General features: G+C 41.2%; 1 protein-coding gene across 1 annotated transcript in view; it reads left to right on the plus strand.

Moving 5' to 3' along the window:
- GLB1 (galactosidase beta 1) overlaps positions 1-19,061 on the plus strand; it is a 90,123-nt gene that overhangs the window by 39,880 nt on the left and 31,182 nt on the right. Inside the window, exons 10-11 of the mRNA XM_060162454.1 lie at positions 1,860-1,972; positions 17,744-17,818. Coding sequence (XP_060018437.1) covers positions 1,860-1,972; positions 17,744-17,818 — 188 coding nt within the window. The remainder of the gene's footprint in view (positions 1-1,859; positions 1,973-17,743; positions 17,819-19,061) is intronic.

A 19,061-nucleotide genomic window follows, 5' to 3' on the forward strand; every position in this document is an offset into this window, starting at 1 on the left:
TTCACAGAGCTCCTTCTCATGCATGGCTCTGCAGGGGTCTTGGGTAAACAAGGCCATGCCTACCACTAGGATGCCCTTGGTCTAGTCGAGCGAGGTCACTGCCACACTGAGCGAGAGGAGGGACCATAAAGGAGAAGGTGAGCTCCTTGCAGCAAGGGATGTGGTTTTTCTTTTCTTTGCATCTCACAGCAAAGGATGTGTTTTAACATAGGTGTTCCCAGAGGCAGGAGAGTAAAAGTAATATGACTGGATCAATTCAATTGGTTGAGTGGTCCAGGTCTTTCAAAATGTAGATTCTGTGCATTGAACAGATTAGACAGTCTTTGGGGGAATGACCTGATCCTTGGCCTCCCTCATCTGTCAACCCCGCCACCAGTAGGATCACCCAGGGCGGCTCCATCATTCGTGAGCTGTGGGATCACTCCAAGGAATTTGATACTAAATCATAGTGAACTGTCAGATTTTGTGCCTCATTTACTTAAAAATTAGATTGGATGTAAGATTATCCTAAAATAACTTTATTCTTTCACACACTTGCACTGCAAAACGCTCTCTGGAGTAGAAGAGAAAGGGGTGGCATGGAGCCTTGCTGGTCTGCAAAAGGCAGCGTCAGTGTCACCTGGGAGGCTTACTTAGAAATGCAGAGTCTCAGGTCTGACCCTATCCCTGCTGAGTCAGAATCCCAGGTTGGGCTAAGGAGTGTGTTTTAACGAGCTCTCCACGTGACTCTCAGGCCAGGGCAAGTTGTACTGACACAGGGTCACTGCCCAAATTTGCAGAGTCTCCTATCTGTGAATATCACCTGTGACAAGGCTGGGGCCCACTGGTCTAGACTGTGCCCCTTGGACAATAATTGCAACGCTGTTTGCTTTTTGCATCCACAGTATTGCCATTATTTATTAGTCTCTGTGGCGGGTCACGTTCCCTGGGAAACGGACTCTGAGACTGCCTGGCACAAGTTTATTGGGGTGTGCTCCCAGCGGCAACACCAGAGTCAGGATTGGGCAGAAGGAGAAGCTGGGCAGTGATGCAGTCTCAAAAGTGGCTCAGCTGATGCTAGAGGGAGCTCTGGAGCTGGGATGGCCCTTTGAGGCAAGGGGACTGGGCTTTTATATCCCTGCACTGGTCAATCTTGGGATGTGGGCGATCCCAGAAGGGGTGTAATCTTGGGCAAGGCGGCCCAACAGATGTCAAGGACCAGAGAGGGGCACATCTGAGAGCCGTCTTCAGCAAGCACTCCCGGTAACTGGGGGAATGAGTGAGTCAATGTGAGAGGCACACCACAGCACCCCCCCAACTCTTTGCAGACATTACAAACGCCCAAGGTTACACTTGACTTTCAGTGGGCTGATGTGTGTCTGCAGTCATCTCCCAGTTTGTTTGGTCTGATAGCCCCTTAGTTGTTTGCTGCTGATCCTGGGCCCAGAAAACTGTGTGTCCACCATGGACCTTTTCTCAGCCACACATGAGGTGATGAACAAGATCACGGCTGCAGGGTTAACAGTCAGACGTGTGAGTCATGCCATAAGTCTTGCTGTTGCTGGTTGTGAGATGTCCAGGGGGGTTGTGGGGAGCTTCAGAGGCCCTGCTTGTCCAGTGACAGGGCTGTCTGCTGGGGTCGCTGAGAGAGTGGATGGGGAAGGTGCTCTGTAGGCTCTAAGAGCTTGGCGAGGGCCACTTGCACGAAGAAACGCGTTTCTCTAAACCTTGCCTCCTGAGGGCCACCTCTGTGTCACTTAACAGCTGACTCTAATGTGTTCCTTATTTTCTCCCTCCACAATGCCAAGCCATGAATCCCAAAGAACTTTTCCCAGGGGAAGGCCTTCCGTAGTAGTTAGTGGCACGGTTTTGTCTTGCAGGGGCCAACATGCCCTACCAAGCACAGCCCACCAGCTACGACTACGATGCCCCCCTGAGCGAGGCCGGGGACCTCAGTGAGAAGTATTTTGCTGTGCGGGATGTTATTCAGCAGGTGAGTGCTTTGTACGGGCTGCAGGGGCTGGTCTGGGCCAGAGCCTGCCCGGGACTCACAATGCGCTGTAGACAACTTCCTGGAGCCTTTGTGTTTAAAAGGACGGATGAAGGGAAGCATGAGCAAGACTTGGCCTTGAGTCTTTGTCCCACCCGATTAAGAGTGAGGCTGAGGGCTTCCCTGGTGGCGCAGTGGTTGAGAGCCCGCCTGCCGATGCAGGGGACACGGGTTCGTGCCCTGGTCCGGGAGGATCCCACATGCCGCGGAGCGGCTGGGCCCGTGAGCCATGGCCGCTGAGCCTGCACTTCCGGAGCCTGTGCTCCGCAACGCGAGAGGCCACAACAGTGAGAGGCCCGCGTACCGCAAAAAAAAAAAAAGTGAGCCTGTCAGCAAGGTGCTCCACAATACGTTGTAAGGATTAAAAAGAACACAGGTAAGACCTCCGGTACAGCCCTGACACATCTGTTGTCCAGTAAGCGGTGGCCATTTATACTACTATTCATACTAAACAGAAGAAAATGTGTGTCCACATAAGTAGCTGAAGTACGCAGGAAAGAAAATCCGTGGGCATTCTGAACACGGTACAAATGTGAGCTGTCAGCAATGCTTCATTTTTCTATTTGGGGCAAGTGATTGCTGTTTCCTCCGGGCCTGACACCTGAATGCTTAGTCCTTGCTAACGTTGTGACCTTTGAGGCATCTAACGCACCCAGGTGGGGTTTCCTGTCTCTGTGTGGCTTTAAAAAAAAACCCGCAGTTTTTCTGCTCAGTCACCTGAGTTTTGAAGTTAAAAAAACAAAGATTTTCTGCCTATAAATGGTATGGACTTTTTTTTTCTGTTAGTTTTAAGTATGCTGTAGTCTCCGTTTAAGCCTAAGTGTTATTTATGTTATGAAAAATTTTAAACATATTGAAAAATATGATCTATACTTAACTACTCTTAGAGTTTGTCCATTTGATCTACGTTTCCAGATGTGTGATTAAAATGTTGCTCGTGTGATTTTTATTGTGGGTTTAATCTCTGTAGAATTTAGAGCGATGACTCCCAAGTTCTGTCTTGTACGTTTGTTCTCTGTTTCAGAGCTCTCTATTCCTATCTTTATTATTTCCTTCCTTTATTTGAAGCTTAGCTTTTTAAACTGGGCTTTCTTCTTTTCTTTTCTAATATAAATACTCAAGTCTGTACATTTCCTTCAAGTACTGCTATGGTACCATATCATAAGTTTTGATATGTAATATATTTATTATTGTTTGCTTTTAAACATGCCTATTTTGATTTCTCTTTGACCCTTCAGACGTTCAGAAGTGAGTTTTTAAATTATTAAACATAAATATTTTTCTAGTCTGTTGGTTTCTCACATATTTGCATTGTGGTTGGAGAATGTAGTGTGCATGATACCAATCCCTTGAAGTTTCTTGAACCTCTCGGTAGAGCCTGGCCTATACCAATATGAACAAATATACTGTGTATTCTCAAAAAGACTTCATGTTTTATAATTGTTGGCTATAATCTGTATATGTGTTCATTAGATTAAGCTTATTAATGGTTCTGCTGATATCTTTGATATCCTTCCTAAATTTTTTGGTCAGTTTATTGTATTAGTTATTGAGAGAGTTGTGTTTATGTATTTCTTCTTGTAGTTCTGTCAGTTTTTGAGGCCATGTTATTAGTATGTAGATTGAGAATTAGATCTTTTAGTATCATTATATGGAAGTCATCTATCTCTGATAATGCTTTTTGCCTTAAAGTCTGTTTTGTCTGATACTAATACTACCTGCATTCTTTTGGTTAGTATTTATCTCGTATACCTTTCACAGTGCTTTAATTTCAACCTTTTTATATCCTTTTTAGAAAAACACGTGTCCGGAAACAGACTCAACGGACGTAGAGAACAGACTTATGGTTGCCAAGGGGGAGGGAGGGATAGATTGGGAGTTTGAGATTAGCAGATGCAAACTGTTATATACAGAATGGATAAACAACAAGGTCCTGCTGTATAGCACAGGGAACTGTAGTCAATATCCTGTGATAAACCATAATGGAAATGAATATAAAAAAGAATGTATATGTATAACTGAATCACTTTGCTGTACAGCAGAACTTAACACAACATTGTAAATCAATGTTACTTCAATTAAAAAAAAATTAAAAACGTGTCCCTTGTAAACAGGATATAGCTGGATTTTTTAAAAATCTAGTTTGAACATTTTTGTCTTTTAACTGGTGCACTTGTTCATTGTCATTCATTATAATTCTTGATACACATCAATTCATTTCAACCATCTTATAATAATCTATTTGTCCAGCTCTTCTGTTTTGTCTTCCCTTATTACTTTCTTTTGAACTGTTCATTTTTGTTTCCTTATTTCATCTCCCTCCCACCCTAGTTTGGATGTTATTCACTATATTTTTATTCTTTTAGTGGTTACCTATTGAAGTGTGAAATATGTACCCCCCCCAAAAATACAACTCAGTATAGAACAACGTGAACCCCTGGAACCAACACACAGCCCCCCAGAAGCTCCCCTCATGCTCCTTCTGGTCATTGACCTCCCATTGACCCCTATCACCATAGGTTAGCTGTGCTTGTTTTTTTTTTTTGCGGTACGCGGGCCTCTCACTGTTGTGGCCTCTCCCGTTGCGGAGCACAGTCTCCGGACGCGCAGGCTCAGCAGCCATGCCTCACGGGCCCAGCCGCTCCGCGGCATGTGGGATCTTCCCAGACCGGGGCACGAACCTGTGTCCCCTGCATCGGCAGGCGGCCTCTCAACCACTGCGCCACCAGGGAAGCCCAATGTTATTGGGTTTTTTTCTCTTTTATTAATACCAAACTGTTTTAATTGTTACCTTTACAATGTTTTATTATCTGATAGGATTAGTCTTCCATCTTTAGTCTTTCAGTATTTCCCCGGCTATTCCTGCAAGTTTACTTTTCTATGTAAACTTTCATATTATTCTATCAACTTCAAAACAAAACAAAAACTCGAGATACCTGTTGATGTTTTAAGTTTATACATCAAATTAGGGGTGATATTTACAATATTGAGTCTTAGCTAAGAAAACGCCTTTCTATCTATTCAAGTCTTCTCTGATGTCCTTCTTGTTTTAAAGTTTTATTAAAATAGTCCCTGTCCATTTCTTAATATGTTTATTCCCAAATATTCTATGTTTCTAATACTAATATCACTATAAAAGGAGTCTTTTATTTTCTTGTGAGAAATATTATGATATATATTTGTCTTTAAAATATAGCCTACTTAAAAAATGTTAAATATATAAAATAAAGTCACACACATCCATGTACCTGGTACCTAGATTTAACACAGGTTATTATGAAATCTTTGCTTCTGATTTTTTAAGAAAATAATACATCACAGATAAAGCTGGGTTTATTTCCTGTTTCTTCTCTTCCCTCCTCAGAGGGAGGAGGAGGAATAGTATTTATCTTTCACACACATTTTTGGGATTTTTTTACCACAAATGCATGCATCCACATACACTATATTTAATTTTTTTGTCTCTTTAAATTGTACATGAATATTCCATTGTACTTCCCTTTTTAAGTTACTGATTTCTTTGATTTTATTGTAGTGCCTGTGGACTTATTTCTTTTACAGTCTGTTGCCTCATCTCACAAACCACTTCAGGTTTGTTTATTTTTAAACAGATTTATTTAGATATAAATCACATACCATAGACTTCATCCATTTAAAGTACACAATTCAGTGGGTTTTGTATGTTAATTTTTTTTAATTGTGATAAAATTTATATAACGAAATTTGTCATTTTAACCATTTTTAAGTGTACAGTTCAGTGGCATTAATTACATTCATAATGTTGTGTAACCATCGCCATTATCTATTTACAAAATCTTTTCATCCACCCAGACAGAAACGCTAACTATTATGCAATAACTCCCCATTTCCCCCTCCTTTCAGCCACCGGAAAGCGCTAGTCTACTTTCTGCCTCTGTGAATTTGCATATTGTAGATGTTTCACAAAAGTGGAACCATACGATATTTTCCTTTTGTGTCTGACTTATTTCACTTAGCATAATGTTTTCAAGGTTCATGTTATAGCATGTATCAGAAGTTCATTTCTTTTCATGGGTGAATAATACTTCATTGTATACATACAGACAGCCCTCCATATCTGTGGGTCCCACATCCTCAGACTCAACCAACTACAGATTGAAAATATTTAAAAAAAAAAAAAAATTACAGAAAGTTCCAAAAAGCAAAACTTGAGTCTGTTGCACGCGGGCAATTTTTCACATAACATTCACATTGTATTTACGACTATTTACATAGCATTTACATTGTATTAGGTATTATAAGTAATGCAGAGCTGATGTGAAATATATGAGAGAATGTGCACGGAACATATGCAGATGTACTCAAGTCCCTTGAGCTTCCTGGAATGTTGGTATCTGTGGGGGTCCTGAAATCAATACTCTGCAGATACAGAGGGACGACTTGTATACCACAGTTTGTTTATCCACCTCATTCATCTCTTGATGAACACTTGGGTTGTTTCCATCTTTTGGCTATTTTGAATGATACTACATTGAACATTGGGGCACAAGTATCTGTTCAAGTCCCTGCTTTCGGTTCCTTTGGGTATATACCTCTCAGTGGTGTTGCTGGCAGGTTTATTTTTTTAATTTTTTTTATTTTTTGCGCTACGCCGGCCTCTCACTGTTGTGGCCTCTCCCGTTGCGGAGCACAGGCTCCGGACGCGCAGGCTCAGCGGCCATGGCTCACGGGCCCAGCCGCTCCGCGGCATGTGGGATCTTCCCGGACCGGGGCACGAACCCGTGTCCCCTGCATCAGCAGGCGGACTCTCAACCACTGTGCCACCAGGGAAGCCCGTGGCAGGTTTATTTTTAGAATCATTTGCCTTCTGAAATAATGAGCTTTTCTATGCTTAACATAGAAAAACAATCCAAGTCAAATTTAAAAGCAGATATTTACATGTGCTTTTCTTGCACAAAACATCATCTAATCTTTGGCCTCATCATAACCTCACGTTTTTATTCTCCCATATATTTAGCTACTTCTTTCTGCCCCCTCCCCCAACCCCTGCAACCCCTCACATTTTCTTGATCTTCCCTGGCTCTTAGGATTGATGGCTGTTAGAGTCTTTCACCATCACCCTCCATAGCCCTCTCTGCTGCTGTTCAAGGGCGCCTGCTCCACAATCCACCGGCCTGGACCATTCTGCTGTCACACTCTGGCCCTGAAACCAGGCAGGAGGACTGTGAACTTCAGTGTGGACTGGCTGGAACAGGGATTTGTACTTCCAACCTCAACTGGACCTTTAATTATCTGCACTTCTCTATTTACATCCTGGTCTCTTCTCCCCATCTAGTGGGAACCAGCACTGCCATGCTTTCTCCTTAAGGTATAGGTGATGCTATCTCCTCCTTCACCAAGAACATTAATGCTGCTGAATACACCATGTGACATAGTCAGATATACATTTCAGAAAGGGTACTGAGTGAGGCACCAAAAGCGAATGTATATTTAAATGAGTAAAAAAAAAATCATTACAAACTTACCGTTACCAGGGGATAAGTGGGGGGAGGGATAAATTGGGAGATTGGGATTGACATATACCCACTACTGTATATAAAATAGGTAAGTAATAAGAACCTGCTGTATGGCACAGGGACTCTACTCAATACTCTGTAATGGCCTATATGGGAAAAGAATCTAAAAAGAAAAAAGAGTGGATATATGTATATGTATAACTGATTCACTTTGCTGTACACCTGAAATTAACACAATATTAATCAACTATACCCCAACAAAAATTGTTTAAAAATCATTACAAATTTTAAATTTTTTAAATTAAAATAATTGCAAACATCACAAAACTTAAAAACATATTTTGGCTTTATTAACTGAAACACCTCTGCCATCCTTCTTTCCTTATATTCTTTTGGCTGCATGCTGTTTTATTGTCTCTTCGGATGATAACAATGTTTGTAATCTTCTTCTCTAGAGAGACTGGCAATCTCTCTCAAGTGTGACTGATTGAAATTTGTTTTTTAGTATTGATAGTTTAGAAAAACAGGAAAGCTTCACATTTTGTTACTGATAGCGTTATATGAATATTTAGGATTGTTATCTAAACTGGGGAGATCTCTCTCAATTCTTTCATGCGTGAGCTGTAATATTTGGAAGAAATTTCTGTAGACAGGTCCTGGCCCCATAACATTTTTTTTTTAACATCTTTATTGGAGTATAACTGCTTTACAATGGTGTGTTAGTTTCTGCTTTATAACAAAGTGAATCAGTTATACATATACATATATCCCCATATCTCTTCCCTCTTGCATCTCCCTCCCTCCCACCCTCCCTATCCCACCCCTCTAGGTGGTCACAAAGCACCAAGCTGATCACCCTGTGCTATGCGGCTGCTTCCCACTAGCTATCTGTTTTACATTTGGTAGTGTATATATGTCCATGCCACTCTCTCACTTTGTCCCATCTTACCCTTCCCCCTCCCCATGTCCTCAAGTCCATTCTCTAGTAGGTCTGTGTCTTTATTCCCATCTTGCCCCTAGGTTCTTCATGACCATTTTTGTTTGTTTGTTTTTTAGATTCCATATAAATGTGTTAGCATACAGTATTTGTTTTTCTGTTTCTAACTTACTTCACTCTGTATGACAGACTCTAGGTCCATCCACCTCACTACAAAGAACTCAATTTCGTTTCTTTTTATGGCTGAGTAATATTCCATTGTATATATGTGCCACATCTTCTTTATCCATTCATCTGTCGATGGACACTTAGGTTGCTTCCATGACCTGGCTATTGTAAATAGAGCTGCAGTGAACATTGTGGTACATGACTCTTTTTGAATTATGGTTTTCTCAGGGTATATGCCCAGTAGTGGGATTGCTGGGTCGTATGGTAGTTCTATTTGTAGTTTTTTAAGGAACCTCCATACTGTTCTCCACAGTGGCTGTATCAATTTACATTCCCACCAACAGTGCAAGAGGGTTCCCTTTTCTCCACACTCTTTCCAGCATTTATTGTTTGTAGATTTTTTGATGATCTGACCCCATAACATTTTAAACCCTGTTTCCCCTCCACAACCCACATATTTCTGGAGCTGGATGCCTTAGAGCACAATCATATTGCGAGTCAGCATAATCTGTTAGCAATAATTTACCTCCTCATAGGAGTGACAGTGAACCTTGTAAATATATTCTGTGCCCAAATTAAATAAATCCCCACCTCAGCTCTCTGGTTGAATCTCAAAGATGCCTGTAGCCACTCTAAAGCCTCCTGACCCAAGAGGATGTTTAACACAGGAAAGCTGGAGCAGAAAGAGGCGAGGGTCTTAGCCTTTTGTGGTTAAATTGCATTACTTCTGCAAATTTTACAAAAACCTATGACCATGAGAACGCACTGCTAGGACCCTCCCTTGGGGCACTTCTGGATGCAGAAGATGAGTTCAGCAGCTGCTGCAGTAACCTAAGAGTTAGATGATGGCAGGGCCAACGGGGAGTGGAGAGGAAGCAGTTGATTTGAAAAATATTCAGGAGGTAAAACTGGTGGAATTTGGCAACTGGCTGAATGCCGGTGTGAGGAAGAATGAGGAGTCATTGATTTGTCCAGGTTACAACCTTGGTTGGATAACTAGATTGGTATTGGGGTCAGCAGCTAACATTGAGGGTTGCAGAGAAGGCACAGGTGGGAAGGGGGAGGGAGAAGCAAGTTGAGCTCAGGATGCCTCTGAGGACATCCAGGTGGAGGTGTCTGTCTGGCAAGCACCTCACTTAAGAATGAGAAGCTCCAGGAAGAATCCGTTTGGCACGGATTCTGCACTCATTGTGGAGGTGGAGGCTGAAGTCCAGGAGAGGTTGAGATTGCACGCAGAAGCTGAGTGAGAAGGGCAGCGGGCCAAGCAAAAGACAAACCCAGAGGATCCCAAGCATTTAACCAGTGGCCACAGTAAAATGAACCCATGAAGGAGACAGAGTCTTCAGAAATTAATGTAATTCAGTAGCTTATGATAGATTGCAGCTTAAGATGTGGTCATCTTTCCCCACTTCTCTTTTTTGATATTTCAGGTTTGGAAGAGAGAAATGAACGCCTTTAAAAGTGAGCTCTTTCTTATGAGCCTTTGTAGATGTTCACTTCGATGGTTTGTTAGATGGTATTCAAAGTATTTGTCTGCATCGAGGAAAAGAAATGGGATCATAAATACCCCCATATATAGCTCTTCCTGCCTCTTTCCTTCACCAAAGACTTAAAAAGTCGAATGGGTCTCTTCTTTAGTTCATCTCAAGAGTAAGCTGGGTGGAGATGGACAGTCTCTTTTACTGACATGGACTCCCAGAGATGGGAATTTCCCAGCAGACTGCACAAGCTTGTGCTCAGCGGTGAAGACTCCAGGCAGCCCTTACACAGGACTCTTCAAGGCGTGACAAAGCTCGTGACATTTGCATTTTTAAATGTATTCTCTTTGGTGTGGGTAAAACTCAACCAGACGTGGTTAACACCTTGACCTCGAGGATGAAGCGTAATACTATAGGGTAGCGCCCTCCTCCTTGGTAGCAATTCCTGAGAGGGGCAGTGGTGAGTTTATTTTTGTATGCTTTTGAATGAATTTCAGACCGATTTTTTAAAGAGTTTTGTTCCAATTCTTCATAGGGATTCCATCAAAGATGAGTCCAGCTGACTTTCTGAAGATGGGTCATTCTGCAGAAATTAAGTTGTAGTTGAGGACCTTGATGACTGGAGGGGATCTCGGAATTCCATGAGGGTGGTAGTGAAGCTGGGCGGGGACTGGACATGAGCTAATGGCCATCGTGATTTTCAGTACCTCAGAAGCTTAATGAAATTTGAAACTTGACCCAGGACCAGTCTACACTGGCTGATTGATAGTCCTTCTTGGTTTATGGCTGGAATGACATTAGCTCAATGGGTAGACACAGCTGTCTCTTGATGATCCATGTTGCTGGTGGACACAGTGTTTACGTCTGATAATTAAGGATTTCGATGTGAATATTACTTAATGAATGTTAGTCTTTTTTAAAAAAATTTATTGAAGTATAGTTGATTTACAACGTTGTGTTAATTTCTGCTACAGCAGAAGTGACTCGGTTATACATATATATATATATTCTTTTTCATATTCTTTTCCATTACGGTTTATCACAAGATATTGAATATAGTTCCCTGTGCTATACAGTAGGACCTTGTTGTTTATCCTTCCTATATATAATAGTTTGCATCTGCTAATCCAAATAGATAGTCTTTTAAAGCGTCACCTGTACTCTTGTGGCATTAGTCTATTCATTTCCTACAGACCTGGCTTTTCTAGTCTGTCTTCCAGAGTGGTTTCTCTGAAATGCTGATCTGGTCAGGATGCCTTCCATGACTCTGCCCCTGTTTTCATCAAGCCTCATCTTTCAATTCTCCCCCTTTTTTTTTGGTACCACTTTAAAAATATTGAAGTGTGGTTAATTTACAATGTTGTGTCAGGTTCGGGGTGTACAGCAAAGTGATTCAGTACTTTTTCATTCTTTTTCAGATTCTTTTCCATTATAGGTTATTACAAGATATTGAATATAGTTCCCTGTGCTATTCAGTTCTCACTTTCTTATATGTGAGTCTCTAGCCTTAAAACGAAGGTACATAAAATTCTAGAATTTTACAGGAGGTGCAGTTTACAGCTCCTGGCCTCTGCACAAACTGGTCCCTCTGCCCTTATCCATCTGGAAAATGAGGACACATCTCTTTACCTTCTCTGGGGTTTGTCTTTGATTCATCTCTCTAAAGATTTAGTCACACTTTGTTTTCTGTCACCACATTATACTGTGGAAATCTTGAAGACACAACTTCTCCTAGTTTGCTAATATAACTTGTTTATACATTCTCACTCTGGACTAGGGGCTGTTATTATCCTTAGTACCAAGTGTAAGACCGGACACAAAGTACTTTCCTTTTTTTTGCCACGGCTTGTGGGATCTTAGTTCCCTGACCAGGGACTGAACCCGGGCCCTGGCAGTAAAAGCATGGAGTCCTAAACTCTGGCCAGGGAATTTCCCAAAGTACTTCCTAAGAGCTTGTTAGATAAATGAATGAAAACATTAGAGATCTTGGGAAAAGAAAAGTTGGTCACCATTGAATCTATTGGATTACACTGGGAAAAGAGCTGCTTCCCATGTTGAATTTGTCCATCTAAACAGGTAGGATAAGAAGCAGTATTTATGACTGCTCTTAAAACTATGATTAAAGTACAAATTACTATGGAGAAATAAAGGTTCAGAAGTATAATATTTTGGCATATTTGTCTATTTCTTTTCTGACATATTAATTAGTTGGACAGAAGATTAGAATTTTGCTGTATGATAATCAATGAAAAATCACTATAATTTTTTTTTTAAAGACAGAAGATTGTGGCAAGTGGAATAGTCACATGGAGGCTTAATAATGAGAATATATTGAGCTCATACCACTGATTAAAAATTCAAGATCCAATTAGATAATTGGGCAAAAGACATAAACAAGTATAGACATTTGGTGAAAGCTTTGGCATACACTATATTAAGAATCATATAGGGCTTTCCCTGGTGGCGCAGTGGTTGGGGGTCCGCCTGCCGATGCAAGGGACACAGGTTCGTGCCCCGGTCTGGGAGGATCCCACATGCCGCGGAGCAGCTGGGCCCGTGAGCCATGGCCTCCGAGTCTGCGTGTCCGGAGCCTGTGCTCCGCAACGGGAGAGGCCACAACAATGAGAGGCCCGCGTACCGCAAAAAAAAAAAAAAAGAATCATATAAAATGCTTATATCATTTGACCTAATGACCCCTCACTTGGAACTTTATTAAAAAACATTCTGAACACGGAAAATGCTATAGACATGAAGTTGTTCATTGCAATATTATTTATAATATCAAAAATTGGAAATAATTCAACTCCTAATATTGAAAGGTTATGGTTATGTAAACCATACATAACCATAGGTAAATTCTGTCATATTCGTTTGACTTGTAATATGCAAGTAAATAAAATTATTGTTACTATTTGGTCATGTCAAAAGTGCTTTTGGGGCTTCCCTGGTGGCGCTGTGGTTGAGAGTCCTCCTGCCGATGCAGGGGACACGGGTTCATGTCCCGGTCCGGGAAGATCCCACGTGCCGCGGAGCGGCTGGGCCCGTGAGCCATGGCCGCTGAGCCTGCGTGTCCGGAGCCTGTGCTCCGCAACGGGAGAGGCCACAACAGCGAGAGGCCCGCGTACCGCAAAAAAAAAAAAAAAAAGTGCTTTTGGTAAGTGGCAGTAGCAAATTACAAAATTACCTCCTATCTTTATGTGTGCTTAAGTGGGGAGGGGGTGTAGGAGGAAAACTAGAAGAGAGAAGGTTTTGTGGGATTTTTTGGTTTTGGAATTATGGGGTAAGACACTTTCTACTCTATTATTGTTCAGCAAAAAAGGAGTCAAGATGGAGCTGTAGAAACAACACTAGGCTTGGAGTCAAAGTCCCAGCTCCCTCCCTTGCCCTCTTTAAAATCTTGAGCAAGTTCCTCAGTCACAGCTCTAAAAAGGAAATATAATAACTAGCTATGAAGGTCTTTGTGAGTAGTAAATAAGATGAGAGAACTGTCTGAGTGTAGGTTGAATAAAGGTGTCTGTGCGGTGACTCTTTCTTCCAATGTGGTAGAGGAATTGCAGTCCTGGCTCAGGAGTTAGATGTGCCATGGTCACTCCCATGTGCAGTGAATAGGGGACCTCAGAAAACGAATTGTACAGCTGTCAGGTCTCCTCTGTGGATTTGTGTTTACTTATTTTACTGACCAGAATGGGGGTGGGGGGGAATGGAGTGGGTCAGCTTACAAAGAAGAAAGAATATGGTCTAGACTTCAGGGAAAGCTGGGAAGAGAGCTCTTACATCTTACTCTAAGATTAGCAGTAACTCTGGCCTCACATTCATGTTACTATGAGTCATGAAGATCATTTTTAATATGATCTTTCAAAAAATTTTTCACAGAAATATAGACTCATAGAATATTAGAACTACAAAGGGTTCCCAGTTCAAGATGGCTGTCTGTCTACATATTTGTCTCTTCTCCCTTCCAAAATGTTACTAAATGATAAAAAAGGATTTTTTTTTTTTTTCTGATGAAGCCAACAAGAGGGGAGCTGTCCATGCATGAGAGATTTCAGCGGATTTCTGGGAAACAAAAATAGGTGGGGCAATGGTGACTGAAGAAGTAGGATGAGAAAATCTAGGTTCCCAGTGATGATGGAAAGGGAGTTGGTTATAGGAACAGGGAACAGGGAGAGATCGGCCCTAAAGAACCCTGGAGAACCAGGGCCCTGGAAATGCAAGCATGGAAATGAAAGGGTGGAAGTGAAAAGGATGAAAATGGGACGGCTGATGAAACTCTACATATTTCCTGTCATGTCCTTCATTTCTTCACCCCACTTTGAAAGAGACTATCCATCAGGGAAGCATCTTTCTATCAGTTAGAAAATCAGAGGATTTTCTTTTTGAAAAAAAAAAAGAACAGCCCCAGAGCAAAGACCCCATATATTATGTCTGACTCCCTGCCAAGTCACCCTAAAACAAAGCTCCCAACTGCACAAGCCTGGCTCCTGTACCCAGAGCAAGACTGGCAGAGAGAAGCTGAGTGTGCAAATGCTAGCGCATTCATCTGCATTACCGTTAAATATGAATAGACAACGAGGGATGACGGCCAGACGTTTGAGCACATCCGTAAAACCTGCAAAGGGAAAGAGAAAGACCAAGATGAAATAAACAGAAAAATAACCCTAAAGGCAACAGAGAATTCAGGAGACAGGAGAGATCTTAAACAAAACAAAGCAAACTTTCTCAAATTTATATCCTTTAGAGAGATTTGAGAAGATATTGCATCCATAAAATAAGAACAGGATACTTGGATAAAGGAGACCAAGAAAAAGTTACTGGGAATTAAAAATAATATCCTAGAAATTAGAACCAGAAGACAGAGATGGAAACGAGAGAATATATGAGACATACAGAGGAAGAATCTAGGATGTGCAGGTTACTTACAAGGAAGGGGAAAAAAAATGGAGAAAAAGAAAACATCAAAGAAACAGTACAGAATTTTTTTCCAAAACAGAAAAGGATATCTGAGTTGCCTAGCATAATGAATGTAAAAAATATATGTATCCAGACACATCCTTATAAAAATTTAGGACATCGAGGATAAACAGCCTACAAGCTTCTAGAGAGAAAAAGCTGGTCACCTTTTTCAGGAATGAGCCTGGCATGAGCTACAGCAGGTGATAGAGGACACAGAACAGTACCCTTGTCATTCTAAGGGAAAATGATTTTCAATATAGAAGTCTATACTCATCCAAATTATTAATTAAATGTGACATATTCAGACATTGCAAAGATTCAGGAAGTTTACCTCCCATGTACCAGTCCTTAGGAAGTTACTTGAGATTTCTCTAGTGAAATGAGGAAGTCATGAGAGTCTAGAAACAGGAGGGAAAAGCCAGAAGAATAATGAAGGTGAATCCTGGACTCTCAGGGAATTTGCTGGTGGTCCAGTGGTTAGGACTCGGCGCTTTCACTGCTGCGGGCCCAGGTTCAATCCCTGGTCAGGGAATCAAGATACCACAAGCCATGCGGCAGGACAATAAATAAATAAATAAAATATAAAAGTTTAAAAAAAATCCTTGACTGTCAAGCCTTGGAGCAGGAAGACTGAGGGTTCCAGTAGGAAGTTTTCTAGGGGGGGAAAAGAGTGGTGGGAGAAACTTGATACCATCTCTGGAAATTTGGAACAACCTAAAGAGGTGTTAACCTAACGGCAGACAAGAAAAAAGAAAGCAATTAGAAACCCCAGGGAAAAGAAGAGAAAAAATCATCTACAAGGAGAGAGAACATGCCATCCCAGTACATATCCGCCACTTAGCTGTGCAGAGAGCAATATTTATATAATTATAATAATGTGAGCATTGGTGATTTTTTTTTTTTTTTTGGCTGTGTTGAGTCTTCGTTGCTGCATGCAGGCTTTCTTTTTAGTTGCAGCGAGTGGGGGCTACTCTTTGTTGTGGTGCACAGGCCTCTCATTAAGGTGGCTTCTCTTGTTTCAGAGCACAGGCTCTAGGTGCGAGGGCTTCAGTAGTTGTGGCCTATGGGCTCAGTAGTTGTGGCTCGCGGGCTCTAGAGCACAGGCTCAGTAGTTGTGGCACATGGGCTTAGTTGCTCCACGGCATGTGAGATCTTCCTGGACCAGGGCTTGAACCCGTGTCCCCTGCATTGGCAGGCGGATTCTTAACACTGTACCGCCAGGGAAGCCCTGATTTTTAATTTAGAGTCAATGTACACTTGAAGGGAGGACTTATGGCTATAGACTAGACCTTTAACCTTGACAATGTAAAAAGTAAAGTTGATGGTTTGGAGGTGGGAGTGGAGAGGAGAGCTCAGCAAAGCGTGCAAATGGCCTTATCTTTAAATGTGTGGACACAAGGGATGTCTTAGTTGGTTAGAACTGAGATATAAGTATATGATATTATTTAAAGCTACAAATTTAACCAGTAGAGAAAGTGAAAATGACATAACCACATTGGTAAGAAAGGGAGATACCCAGAAGAGTACAGCTGAGCTAAATCCCATGTATTAAAGAAATCAATAATCATGCTTTAAATTGATTGAACAAGAAATAGCAGATGAGTATATTATTTAGAGACTAAAAGAAGCAAAATATTGGAAGAATTAAATGATTTTAAAATGGTTTCCTCTGAAGAACAGAACTAAGAGAATAGTGAGTCAGGAGACTATCGCTTTTTACTATAGCAGTGTTTTAGCCTCTTCTTTTTTATTACTTTTAAAAAGGGAAGCAGAGAGAGCAAGAGAGAGGAAGGAAGGAAGGAAGGAAGGGAGAAAGGAGGAAAGAAAGAACTGTAAGGATCCTGACAGATCATAATACAACCTACTTGGAGATTCCAGATGGACATAGACGTTTTTAAGACCTGGGAATTACACCCATACCTTCTGATGTTAATATAAATTGTGTGTGTGACTCTGTGTGTGTACATATTTAATATTTTATTTAGAAAATAAAATATTTTTATTTTCTAAATTTTTTTATTGAAAAATAATTTCAAGCTTACAGAAAAGTTTCAAGACTAGGAATATTACGAAGAACACTTGTATATTCCACACCCAGATTCACCCCTGTCAACATTTCACTCTATTTGCGTCATCATTTGCCCCTCGCCAAGCCCGTGTGTTCCCTAAACCTCTGGAGCGTTGCAGACATCAGGACCCTTTACCCCTAAATACTTGAGTGTGTATTTTGTAAGAATAGGCAGGAATATGCTCTTATATAACCACAGCAAATTTAACATTGACACAAAACTTTAATCTACCAATGAGATTTAATCTGCAAATACCATCTTTTCCTACTGTAAACTCCCTCCCTTCAGAGTCCGTTTTACCATGTGCCTTTTTCCTTTTCTCCTCCACTTCAATCTTCTGCTGTCACCTTTATGCTCTCTACTTGTTTTTGCTTTCGGTTTGAAGTCTTTTGTTCTATAATTATTTGAATGATTCCTGGAGCTTAAAGAACAGACAAAGATATACACTTAGATTCTGTTTTGGGGAGAGTTTTTGGTTCCTTTGCCTTTCCAAAAATCACTGGCACTGTTGTTTGACTCTTTGACCCTCCTTTTGAAACATGAATTGTATAGATATGTTTCTGAGAGTTTAACAGCTGTTTTTCTTTTCTGTCTTTTTCCACTCTGGTTTATAGTTTGAAAAAGTACCGGAAGGCCCTATCCCTCCATCCACACCGAAGTTTGCATATGGAAAAGTTGGTCTGAAAAAGGTAAGAAAAAACAAAATGACAGAAACATTGAGAGTGAGGAAGTGGAATTCAGCAATCGTGAGTGAAAGTGTTTATGCTGGGGAATCGGTTCGTTATTTTTCTGTGAACTTGTTTTCTGTGAGACTGATGGGGTGGATGATGTTTCTGGGAAAACAGGGACACGGGAGTTGAGAGACTCTGTGTGCATGTTGACAGGGTGAGCACATGGGGCACGAGCGGGCATTCTTAGATCATTTTGGTTCCATTATCCATGTCAAAAGCAGTACTAGGAGCCCTTGTGGGAATAACGTGCACCTTATTGTTATGGCTGGTGATGTTCTCTTCTATAATTCACCTTTCTCAGAGGGGGTTCTCAAAAGGCACAGGCATTAACCCTCAATTATACACTCCCCTCCATCTCAAAATTATGTCCTCGTGGCTTATATGGTAATTGGGAGATCAGGGGGGAAAGCTAGAAATGAATCATAAATATGAGTGAAGACCATTTTATTCTAGGGAAAGAGACAAAGAAGCGAGGTTTCATTTGATAGGAGTGACGTAGCCCAAATCAATTTGTTTTGACCATCTGTGAATTCAGGTTTTCCCCTCTGATAATCCCTAACTCCTACATGGGTTAACTCACAAGGAAAAAAAAGTTACATATTTCTTAAGAATCTTGATAATTCTAAAATAGCATCATAAGTTTTTATCTTTAAGCAAAATACCAAACATGATTGTATAATTTTTCCATTCATGAAGCCCTTTGATGTATCATTGGTTGGTTGAGCTCTTGTAACATTTTCCACCTAGTGTCGGATAGGTGTGTTATGATCTACAAAGAATGTGGTCTCTCTGCCTGATAGGAATCTTGCTTTAGATTAACCAAACTTTAATCACACTTGTAAAGGGAGTATCTTCTACTTCTTCATTGCTACTACTACTTAAGGAAAGGGTTGGTTTGAGTCTTTTTAAAAATTTTTTTAATTTTTGGCTGTGCTGGGTCTTCATTGATGCGTGTGGGCTTTCTCTAGTTGTGGCGAGCAGGGGCTACTCTTCGTTGCGGAGCATGACCTTCTCATTGTGGTGGCTTCTCTTGTTGCAGAGCACGGGCTCTAGGGTGCATGGGCTTCAGTAGTTGTGGCGCACGGGCTTAGTTGCTCTGCGGCATGTGGGATCTTCCCGGACCAGGGATCAGACCTGTGTCCTCTGCATTAGCAGGCGATTCTTTTTTTTTTTTTTTTTTTTTTGAGGTACGCAGGCCTCT

Source organism: Lagenorhynchus albirostris, chromosome 10 (assembly GCF_949774975.1).
Source record: "Lagenorhynchus albirostris chromosome 10, mLagAlb1.1, whole genome shotgun sequence".
NCBI lineage: Eukaryota > Metazoa > Chordata > Mammalia > Artiodactyla > Delphinidae > Lagenorhynchus > Lagenorhynchus albirostris.